This window comes from Musa acuminata, chromosome BXJ2-1 (assembly GCF_036884655.1).
Source record: "Musa acuminata AAA Group cultivar baxijiao chromosome BXJ2-1, Cavendish_Baxijiao_AAA, whole genome shotgun sequence".
NCBI lineage: Eukaryota > Viridiplantae > Streptophyta > Magnoliopsida > Zingiberales > Musaceae > Musa > Musa acuminata.
This window is the reverse complement of record NC_088338.1, coordinates 7745950-7758095: the sequence shown is the minus strand read 5'-3', so window position 1 is coordinate 7758095 and position 12146 is coordinate 7745950. Positions and strand designations below refer to the sequence as shown.

Genomic DNA, 12146 nt, shown 5'->3' with positions numbered 1-12146 from the left:
TGGACGTCCACCACAGGGCCTTTTGTTTTTGGTTTTGCCTTTTTTTTTCCAAAGATAAAAAGTAAATTTATTGATTCAAAAATATAATAGGTTTTGTGCTATGGAGATCAGAGTATAATCTCTCTATACAAAACATATATTAAAAGTGTTAGATAAACAAAAATTAGCAAAGAATTTCATAAGTCTCAATACATTTATTCGTTCTTTATGAGATCAATAATGCACAAAGTGGATCAGTTTCCCTTTTCAAAATATCAATAACAATTATGGCTTCTTTGTCAATTCGCTCACCCCTCTATGTTTATAGTCAATATTAATCTTTTATGAATTACAATAAATCTATTATATAACGACTTATCTTTTTTTTTTATCATACCAAAAAAATAAACGATTTGAAGAAAATCTTCGCAAGAGATTTTTTCGAGAAACTAAAGATTGTTCACATTCTAAACATGTCAAAACGTCTATACAATTGATGGAAGAATCCAATAAAATAAGGATGATTCAGCCATTTGAGAAAGGCAGGAGGCATTCCAACCACTCAATTTTGTTGAACGTGTTAAACGTCAATAATTATTCTAACAAAAGTAATTAAAGGTTCAAAATGTTTAAATGAAAAGTGATTTTTTTTTCAAATGATAAATTACGAAAGCAGTATTGGGAACCCAAAACCTTAGATATGTTATCAAAATTTTTACCAGTTAAATTAGCTAACGTGACTCTCTTTAACATTAAGCATTTGACATATCTTTCTTTTTTTTTTCTTTAGATGTATGTTTAGGGTTGCATATTTAGCTTTTGATTAGTCGGCCTCTCAAATTCCTTAAAAATATCAAGTACTATAAGACCTTTTGTCGGTATAAATACATAATTTAAGAGATGACTAAGTAACCCAATAATGAAAAAAAATATAAAAATAAGGAGAAAAAGAATCCTTTCACAGATCCCTCTTTATGCTTTAGAATAGGACAGCCTTTTCACAACAAAAGTAATCCGCTTTGCAACTAAAAAGTTCAGTCACATGTAAGTAAACCAATTACAATATATGTAATGGCAACTAAGTAATGTTCAGGAAAGATGACCTATAAATTATTAGGGGATGTACAAAAATTAGTTGGGATGTCATTCCCCAACACCGGGAAAAATTAGCCAACGCATGGGTGCTCGGATGAGCTAATTACAGTGGTTAGATTAGCAAGTTCCAAGATGTCGGAGAAGATGGTTTTAGGATCCAAGGAACGGCAGAGTGGCGTTGACTCACGTCGATTAGCTGTTGTGAGTTTGCCGCAATCCAAAGGTCCGACAAACCTTCTTGCAAAGGGATGAAGCAGCTAACCAATGCTTGCGACTACAAAGTCTTCGGGAGTTTTGATAACATAACTTGTGTTGAAAACTTTTACGCCGTGATCGAAGTGTCAGCATAGCTCGATCTAATCCCGGATACGTAAAGTTATTCACATGAATGCTCGGATGGTGGAAGTGAACGTCGGGTTGGGTTGGGTTCGAGTCTCATCTCTCGGGGTTCACCTTCTTCCTTGGAAGGTTGTTTGCTTATTCGTCGTCGAGCTCTTGCACATAAACCAAAGTCGAAAGAAGGATTTTTTGACTTGAACCCTTCAAAGTTTAAGTTAGTGTTGAGTTGAGTAAGAGGGAGTTGAATGCTCGAAGTCTTCTCCCTGACGTTGGTCAGGGGGTTGGCTTTTATACCTATGAACAATGATCGATCGTACATGATCCATTAATGGTTGTCAACTTTTCCGACGACTGGCTTGTAACTTGCGAATGAGTGTCGATCGACTTATATGGACCCATGCCATTTCGAGCTTTTTAGAATAGCTCTACGATATACGACACCGATTTGGATGGCATCGAATAGTACAAAGACAAGTGGTTGCCCCGTTTGAGTTTGAAGTGTCACATTATATCAATCCAAAACTCCTTTGTTAGTACTATCATGGTCACCCATCGCTACCAAGTGGATGGTGTTGAAATATATCATATCAACCTATTTATACAAAGTAGAGGTCACAAGAACCGTCAAAAAGTAAGCTTAAGGAACAGCACTATTAACCAAAAGAAAAATCCCTTACATGGGCATGTGATATGTTCAGATTACATCGATTTTCAGTTTGATTTGATTAAGGTAAATTAGGTTTGAATCGAATTCAATTCAAATCTATCTACTCAAACTAGTTCAAAACTTGTTAATTGTATCCAGTTAATCAATTAATCAATTTATATTTTTGTAAATATTTTAAAATATTTTAAAATATTTTTTTTAAAAAAATAAAACAGTTAGATTTGATTGAACTAAAACAAACCAAAATCTTGGTGTGATCGAATCCACATAGTAAGATTTGTAAAGTTGAACCCATATTATTATTAGAATCTTTGGGCCGATTTGATATTGGGCCAAAATTATTATTAGAATCTTTGGGCCGATTTGAATAATCAATTTGAACCGATCAAGGGCTTAAGATAGTAAACTCGGTTAGACTGATATTTCTTAAATTAAAATCGATTCAAATCCGATCGAATCTGATTTTCATTTTGATTCGATTAAAATAAGTTAGGTTCGAATTGATTCTTATTCAAACTCGTTAATCATTCAATTAATTAGTTAACCGACTTTTATTTTTTAAAAAAATTTATTTTAAAAATATATTTTTAAAATAAATCGATTCAATTTGATTCAACTAAATCAAACCAAAATCATGATGTAATTAAATCGACATACTCATAAGATTTGTAAAATTATATCATTGGTATTGGGCCAATAGTATCTTTGGGCCGATTTGATTGATTAATTTGAATCAATTAAGGATTTAAGATAATAAACTCGATTAGAATGATATTTCTTAAATTAAAATTCTTGATGTTGGAGTTGTCAGGAAAGTAACCTCGGAAAACAATAAAGGATTTTGATGCATCTAGCATTAGATGCATCAAGATGCGAATCCAAAGCAGATGCATTCGATAGAATCTTGATGAAGATTACAGACAAGACAAGAAGAGGACCTGTCGGCATTGTGAAATCGGACAACCCAAGAAAACAGTATGTTCTTATAGACTATATTGTACGTTGACTTTTAATTTAAATATCCTCTTCTTCCTCTTCCGCGTCGAACCATTTCACTGTAGAGTTATTATTATTATTGTTTTTCTTTCCTTATCTGTCTACAGTCCTACAGGGAAATATGGCGATTCATGTACATCTATTCCTCGTACAGCTTTGCCAATAATACATTGGAGTTGCCAACGCACGTCTATTCGTTGCATTCAACGTTGCATTGTTGAATGTCTCGCCTGTAAAGGCAATCATTAATGTTCTGTCAAGGCAATTACTTTCATTCGATAAAGAAGGGTAACAAACAAATACGCTCTATTGCGTGATTTGTGTTAACTAGTAAATCGGACTATATTTGACTTATCTCTATCTTCTTCTCATTTAGCTCTTTCATCCCTTTTTTTTTTTTTATCCTTATTCTTTTTATTATCGTCTCGAAATATTTTTTTTTCTTATAATCATTGTTATTCGTATATCCCCATCATCCTTTTTTCCTTTGTATTCTTATTCTCCTCTTCTGTCACCTCCTTAATCTCTTACTTTTTATTCTCCTTCACTCTTGTTGTTATCCATCGTTCTTTTCTTTTCTCGTAGAAGAAAAACTTAAAAAATAAAGCATTTGAGTTGATTAAAACAATATTAACTTAAATTTTGGTTTGAAAAAAAATTCACTATAAGGTGTAAAGTGATAAAAAAAATTAAAATTATTAAAAAATTAATAATAAAAATATAGTAATTGACTTTTATCAAATGGTGGGCACCCTTCTTTTTTAATAAAATCATAAAAAGATAATAATTATTCTTTGATTAAGTTTAACTCATTTTTTTTATGACTTAACTAATTTTTTAAAGATGAATAGGACTAAACCGATTCAACTACGTTCTAACTATTTAATTTGATTAAGTATTAGATTATTCCTTAATTTTTTCAAATTATTCCAACCTCCTCCTCCCACGTCGGCTTCCCTCTCCTCCCTATCCTCATCTTCATCTTACTCCACCTCTTCCTCAATCACACTTATTCACAAAATATATTAATATATATATTTTTTATAAAAATAATTTTACATTTATCATAAAGCCAAAAAAACTCAAGTTATTATAAAAATATTATTTTTTTATTAAAAATTATCCTAAATTACTCAAAAAAATATATGCTCAAGTTACATTCATTCACAAAACTAAAAAAAATATTATAATTTTTTATTTTTTATTTTAAAAATAATTTTATATAAAATTTAATATATTTTTAATATATTTGTGAATAAGTATAACTTAATTATAACCTGAATGTAACTTGAATATAAAGGATCTGACTCAATCTGACCTGAATCAATCTAATCTAGGCTAAACTGATTCTGGATTGATCAGACTTAAAATAATCTTAGTTAAAGAGTAATATTCTTCTTATCTTTTATTATAATTATTTTTTATCTTTATTTTTTCCAAGAAAAGTAAAGGGAAAATATTTGGGTTGTGAATAAGTATAACTTGAATGTAAATGATTTAATTCGATCCAACTTGAATCGATCTAATCTAAATTAAACCAACCTAAATAAATTTAAACCAGTATTATCAATATATTTTAAAAAACATCTCATAAAAATCAAATACACAGACCATCTCGTAAAAATTTAAATTAACCTTCGCCGACACCACCAACCCCCCCAAATCCCTCCCTCCACCCCCAAACCATTACACCGATCAATCAATTCCTTTCGGGTTTGGAAAGTCCTTTCAAGCACGAGTTCCAATAGTGGCTCTTCAAGAAATGACAAGTCCCAAAGCTGGTCCTGTCATCTCAGTAACATCTCTGTGACTCTAAAAGATCTCCTCGAGAAGACGAAAGTACAGAATTTTCAAGTTCGAATAGTAACGCTCATATCCAACGTATGTAAAATATTCATTACTAAACCCTCCTTAAATCGACCGATTAAGTCTGTAGTTCATCGCTGCAAACATAAGATATGATGTTGGAAGATTTTTCGAAAATATGATATTATACTTTAACAAATCATAGTGGATTAATAATAGAAAAATAATATTAGCATTCATCACCGTAAATTTACAATTTCTTAAACTCGAATACTTACTCCATCTCTTCCTAATAATCTTAAACTAATATACTACCCACTCACATAATTTACTTTAATATAGAAAAGGTCAGCTTGTATGATGACCTTCTGCTAACCTCACATGATGCTGTCTTTCCTCCCACTTGTCCTCGCCGGTTTCTGTGCTGGAGCGCCATAAAGCTGCTCGTCCGGGACCGAGGGTCCAGAGGTGGTGGCCGTGGCAGACGCTAAACCGACCAAAGCTTCCGAGCCTCTCATTCATCCGTACTCAGGCACCGGGGAGATAATGCTGCCTCGGCCAGCACCACTGCATCACTATTTCATGTGCTATGGTCCTCTGTAGCCAGCCAGCTCATGTTAGACGCGGCCGGCTTGAGACTGTTTCCTTCTCGTAAGAAGTCTCGGAAGTCGATTAAACAAATAATACATACATCTGGAGGATTTGGGGGGGCATCTCATGAGCTGTACTCACTTGTCATACTCTTCAGATTATTCATTCATGACACCCCCCCCAATTTAATTCCGCATTTACTGCAGATTCTCAGCATGTAATTGAAGAGACTCACCTACCAACTTGTCCATCACTATCGCATTTAAATCGCCCCATTAATTCCCAAGTCGGCGAGCTATTATCGACCTCTGCAACCGAAGGGATTCAGCTGGCGATTGGTCCTCCTCCTCTGCTCACCATCAACATCGCCTTCTTTTCCGACGTCGGAGACGCGCTTGTTCATAACGCATCACGTGGCTGCTTTGAATAACCTCCACGAGGATTGGTTGGAGCTTTGTGCATTGGATGCCATCGCTAGTAGCGATGTGATATCCATTTACCATGTATTCGATCGATGGAAGGAAGTATAAGGCCAGCCAATTTAGTGTGAGAAGAGTCGATGGAACAGGAGCCGCTATCCAAATCAAACAGTCGGTCAAGGTCGTCGGCTGACGTTTCAGCGATAAGGAAAAAGAAAGGACGAGGCACTATCGCTGACATTTCATCGACAAAGAATTCGGCTCCAACTGTACAGCAAGAGTTTCTTAATGACTACACAGAGAGCGAAGTTAAGAAATAATAGGAATGCTATGTTTCATGCATGTATTTGTAGCGTTTATCTTTGTTGGTTGCGTTACTGAAATGACAAGGTTATGATTCAACTATTATAGATAATTTACGGGTAGAGCACGTGAATGCCGACAGCCATTCGACCGTGATCTTAATTCCACCGGAAATATGTCTTTTACTTGTCCCTTCCCGAAGGTAGATTTGCAGCAAGATCTTGCTGATTTCGGCATATATTAGTTTGCAGATTACACCACTATATATCTTTTACCATATATATATATATTTATATATTTATATATATCCAAATGATCTCGGAATATATTAGTTTGCGTACTACGTTGGAGGAAACCTCGGTCATGATTTCACAGTAGCCTCGTACGTTGTCTCTTAATGTCTTTTAATGTGATTACCATAGTAGAGTAGCAGGTCACATGAACCTTAACCTTTCTACGATTTGGTTACCATTTTATGATTATTAGGTTATAAATGTAAATATAATGCTTGCACTGGTAGTGATGTTACTAACAGTCTAGCGATGCAGGACGCATGGGAAATAACCTAAGCTCTGCTTATAAGTATCACGCAGAAGCAAACTTGCACTATGGACATCACAGAAAGGTGACGACGAGAAGGTCAAGCAAGATGGCTTCTCAACCAGGACCCCTCACCCAATGGCCATGGCAGAGGCTTGGAAACATGAAGGTATGGTTCCAATCCATCGCCACCCTTCCTTCCTTTCTTCCAGCACACATGCACTCCCTCCGGCCCTCACCTTTCTGACACAACATGGCTTGGTGATACCCTTGTTTTCCTCCTCCTCCTCCTCTTCTTCTTCTTCTTCTTCTTCTTCTTTTTGCGTTGCAGTACGTGCTCCTGGCTCCATGGTTGGCGCACAGCGTACACAAGTTCATGACGGTAAAGCCAGAGGATAGGGACATGTTCAACTTCCTCATCATCCCATCTCTGCTGATGCGGTTGCTGCACGCCCAGCTCTGGATCACCCTGTCCCGGATGAAGACTGCCAACAGCAAGCACAGCATAGTCGACAAAAGCCTCGACTTCGAGCAAGTGGACAGAGAACGGAACTGGTACTCTTTTCCTTCTTCTTCTTCTTCTTCTTCTAGTTTGTTGTTGTGTCGTAGACGCCACAAAGTGTGATGGAGTAAACTGGATGGCAGGGATGATCAGATCATCTTGACAGCCATCTTGGCTTACGTGGTAAACAAGGTGATTCCTGGAGCATCACATCTACCATGGTGGAATACTAGAGGAGCGATCCTCATCAGTCTTCTCCACATTGGCCCCGTGGAGTTCCTCTACTACTGGTTCCATCGAGCTTTGCACCATCATTACCTCTATTCCCGTTACCATTCTCACCACCATGCCTCCGTTGTTACCGAGCCCATCACATGTGAGACCCCTCTCTCTCTTAAGTCTACTTCTGCCTCGTAAAAAGAACAAGCTATATCCAAGTTTGCATGTCTGGCTTACTTAGCTTCGTCTCTCGCAGCTGTCATCCATCCATTCGCTGAAGAGCTGGTCTACTTCCTGCTCTTTTCGATTCCTCCTATAACCACAGCTCTAACAGGATCAGGTTCCATTATAACAATCTATGGGTATTTGAACTATATTGATTTCATGAACTACATGGGCCACTGCAACTTTGAGATGGTTCCCAAGTGGCTTCTCGACAGCTTTCCCCCGCTTAAGTACCTCATGTACACTCCCTCGTAAGTATGGACTTCCTCGGACTACAATCTAAGCCTCAGGCCGTTCAGTGAATCAAGAAACGATACATGAACTGAAAACCAACAGATTAATTAGAAGTAAGATCTTATTTTTCATGCGCAGGTTTCACTCCCTTCACCACACGAGATTTCGCACCAATTACTCGCTCTTTATGCCAATATACGACTATATATACGGTACGGTGGACGAGTCTTCGGACGAGTTACATGAAAGGTCTCTCAGGAAAAAGGAGGAGATGGTCGATGTGGTTCATCTGACCCATTTGACCACCCTGCAGTCCATGTATCACTCTCGAATCGGCCTTTCTTCCCTGGCATCAAAACCATACAAGCATCAGTGGTACTTGTGGATCGTCTGGCCCTTCACGCACGCACTGGTGCAGCTGGCATGGCACATCGGGACTACATTCACCGTGGAGAGGAATAAACTGGAGAAGCTACGGATGGAGACATGGATGGTGCCAAGATACAGTTTCCAAGTAAGATTCTCAGCTAAATTCCATCCTTCGGATTTAACTCTCTCCTGACTTGAGAAACGCTCGTTGACAGTACGCCACATTCGCTGGGAAAGAGAAGATAAATGGGTTGATCGAAGAAGCTATTCTGGAGGCCGATAAAAGGGGAGCTAAAGTCTTAAGTTTAGGTCTCCTAAACCAAGTAAGTTGCTTTGTTGTCGATCTTACGCGAGCATGTTAAATGACATCTCAGATTCTGTGACGTTGTGTGGTGTAACTGCAGGCCGACGAATTGAATGGGTGCGGCCTGCTGTATGTGAAGAGGAATCCCAAGCTTAAGGTAAGGATTGTGGACGGAACCAGCTTGGCAGTTGCTGTGGTTCTGCACAGTATCCCCAAAGGAACACAGAGCGCTCTTCTTCTCGTCGGAAATGTCTCCAAAATGGCTCTCTCTTTATGCTTGGCTTTATGCCAAGTCGATATCCAGGTCCGTAATGAATTCAAGTCTCTTTCCTTTGAGAATGAATTCGTATCAGACTAGGGTTTTCTATCATTTGCTCTTATCATCTCACAGGTAGAGATGGTTCAGAGGGACAAATTCAACCTCCTGAAACAGAGACTGCCAACACAACTTCAGAAATATTTGGTTTTCTCTGGGAAATACAGAAGCAAGGTGAGGTCTTTTCCAAGCCACCTCCTCCGTTTCTCTCTCTCTCTCTGACATTTCCCATGCCTTTCAGTTGTTAGATGAATTGTACAAATCCAAGGACTATTAATTTCCAGTCCAATCAAGAACTATTAATCTTTATTACTATAACATCGGTATCTATCTGACGTTGAAGGAACAGAGTAGCAGCTTTAGCAGCGAAGCAATAATTTCCGTTCACATTTAAACTGTTGTGGTACCATCTTCCCGACTACAATACTGCATCCCTTTGTACGGAAACATTCATGTAGACGCTAATTAGTTTGGCTGTTGACTCATCCTTTCGCAATCACGTCTGTCGTGGTCTTAACATTGGCAAATGAACAAGAAGTCTGCGTACAGAAGGAAATTATTGTACTAGAAACGTATCCTATCCTTTTGATCGCATAATAACTGAGGCTCACGCTTGCAGACGTGGTTACTTGGGAATGGAGTGAGTGACCATGAACAAAGGAACGCGAGTGAAGGCATCCATTTCATCCCTTATTCTCAATTCCCCCCCAGAGTAGTACGAGAAGATTGTATCTACCACTGCACTCCTGCAATGCTGGTCCCAAAGGCATACCAAAACCTGCACGCCTGTGAGGTATGTCGACACCCATGGGTGATAATTCCTTTCTTATTCGTATTATTACCCTCGATTACAGTTATATATAGAACGCCTTCGCATGCGTTTCATAGTTCAAAATGCAGGGAAAGCTTCTTCATCTTCTCCTCTGATTCATGAAATAAGCCTTCGCTTAACAGTAACTACGAGCTCTATTTGTAAATGTACGTAGAACTGGTTGCCAAGAAGGGTGATGAGTGCATGGCGTGTGGCCGGAATAGTTCATGCGTTGGAGCAATGGAACAAGAATGAATGTGGTGAGACGGTGAGCAACATAGAGACAATGTGGCGTGCTGCCCTCCGCCACGGATTTCTCCCATATGATGGTGTCCTGTAGCCAAGTGCAACGCCGAAGAAAGCTGCTTCTCTACTGGTAATTGCAATTATGCCGATTGGTATCTACTAGAGTGACCTGCTACTCCTGGCGTGGAAAACCTTCAATCTACCTTGTTTACTTGTGGAGTCTGAGACTTCGTTTATGCCATGAATGCAATAGTTGGCGTGTACTAGCTGAATAGTACTCAAATACGATCTACCTTCACATTCTCTCTCGTGTCGAATGCCTTATTTCGTAGGATGGTACAAAGTAGGACGATTTCATGATCTGGAGCAAATCTTTGAGGACCAGTGGGTCTAATGGGCTAACTGGTCTATCAACTTCGTTTAGTCTAAACCACTAAACAAAATACTTAAGATTTCTCCCATATGATGATGTCCAAGTGCAACGCCGAAGAAAGCTGCTTCTCTACTGGTAATTGCAATTATGCCGATTGGTATCTACTAGAGTGACCTGCTACTCCTGGCGTGGAAAACCTTCAATCTACCTTGTTTACTTGTGGAGTCTGAGACTTCGTTTATGCCATGAATGCAATAGTTGGCGTGTACTAGCTGAATAGTACTCAAATACGATCTACCTTCACATTCTCTCTCGTGTCGAATGTCTTATTTCGTACGATAGTACAAAGTGGGACGATTTCATGATCTGGAGCAAATCTTTGAGGACCAGTTAAGAAAGAATTTGCAAATTTCTTTCATACAATGTGTAAACATACTCCCTATTTCCCTCTGTCCTGGCATGGGCAGGATTTATATTGTAGATTTTTGTGTTATTTATAATCTTATTATTAACAACTTTCAAAGTTCCTAAAACATCTCTCTTCCCACCATCTCTTCTCGTTGATAGCAAATAAGATTTCCTCAAATGCACGTGAAAATCTTTAAACAATTGAGAAAAATTCTCTCTGCTAATACGTATAAATAGTCATCGAGTTCACTATCTCAAATATACTATGTAATTACATTTCATATTTTATCATGGTATCAGCGCTATTGCCTTAGAGCAATACTTATCTTCTCGTCGATGAGAAAGTATGGTATTTTCTGTCGTAAAGTCCTCAAGCAGCGGCGGCACCACTCCGGTCGGAGCTCCGAAGGCTTCTAACCGGCCTCCTCTGCTCCTACGACCGAGAGTCCAGACGAGTGCCACCGCCACGATCTCTTCTCCTATCTGAGCCAACGGCTTTCTTGCGGCTGCTTGCTTCGATAGCCTGCACCTGTGGTCGGTGAGTTGCTCATGCATCTCACAGATTGCATCTTACAGATTGCATCTTACAGATTCTTCCCCTTCCCATCTCGATTCGCAACGACCACAGCTTCCTCCCCCTCTTCTCCTCCTCAGACTTCGGTCATTCTTCCTCATCGTAAGATCGCAGGAGGTGATTCCCACCGTTACTTTTCCAATGGTGGTTGTTTTTCCTTGCGGTGACTGCAACACTTCCCTGGCGAACGGCAGTTGCCTTCCCCTGCTGCCGCGACTGTCTCTGCCCTCATCCTCCCAATGAGCAGCTTTACCGCTCCTTAAAGACTGGCACTCTACCTTTCGTCGTCACCGACAAGGGTGTCGACCACAGAGAACTTCTCCTCTGTGGGCAACGCTGAAGACTTCCGCCCTTCCGGCCACCAAATTCGCTAACCGAAGTCTTCCGCTGAAGACTCTGCCGCCCTTCCGGCCACCAAATTCGGTTGCAAGCCGTGATCTGCACTGATCGCAGCCATCGTTGCCTATTGCGAATCACTGCCTTACCGTCAACTGGCACAAGCATTGCTGCAACTATCTCCAACCTGCAAACATTGTTGCAAATCTCTCCAGCAACGCTGCAGATTTCTCCGGCGTCACTGCAGCTCTCTCTAGTGCTGCTAACACTACTGCAACTCTCTCACACACTGCTGCAAATCTCTCCAGCATTGCAAACAGTATTGCAGTCCTCCAACAGATCTATAAAACAACAGCAACTTAGCCTCCGGCTGCAACAACTGTACCTCTGGAAGAAGCACTGCTCCTCACCGGTGCACCACCAGTGCTGCCCTCCAGCAGCTCTCTTCAGTATTGCTGCAACTCTCTTTAGCATTGGAAACCGTATTGCAGTCC

At 39.3% G+C, this 12146-nt stretch overlaps 1 protein-coding gene across 2 annotated transcripts; it reads left to right on the top strand.

Moving 5' to 3' along the window:
* The first annotated feature begins 6749 nt into the window (after window positions 1-6749).
* LOC135598722 (very-long-chain aldehyde decarbonylase GL1-6-like) lies at window positions 6750-10269 on the top strand. Of its 2 annotated transcripts, none has more exons than XM_065092983.1 (10): window positions 6750-6904; window positions 7067-7290; window positions 7381-7613; window positions 7713-7932; window positions 8054-8429; window positions 8500-8607; window positions 8689-8892; window positions 8980-9078; window positions 9524-9697; window positions 9891-10269. In XM_065092983.1, exons 1-10 carry the CDS (start codon window positions 6845-6847, stop codon window positions 10053-10055), a joined length of 1863 nt encoding a protein of 620 aa, XP_064949055.1. In that variant the 5' UTR covers window positions 6750-6844; the 3' UTR covers window positions 10056-10269. The 2 variants fall into 2 exon arrangements, with proteins under 2 accessions (XP_064949055.1, XP_064949056.1); XM_065092984.1 differs by having other exon boundaries at window positions 9805-9924.
* Window positions 10270-12146: the final 1877 nt, after the last annotated feature.

Coding starts and splice junctions, on each gene's coding strand:
- LOC135598722 (XM_065092983.1), top strand. CDS start 6,845: ATGGCTTCTCAACCAGGACCCCTCACCCAATGGCCATGGCAGAGGCTT. Junction 8,430..8,499: donor TGCCAAGATACAGTTTCCAA/GTAAGATTCTCA, acceptor GCTCGTTGACAG/TACGCCACATTCGCTGGGAA. Junction 9,698..9,890: donor AAAACCTGCACGCCTGTGAG/GTATGTCGACAC, acceptor AAATGTACGTAG/AACTGGTTGCCAAGAAGGGT.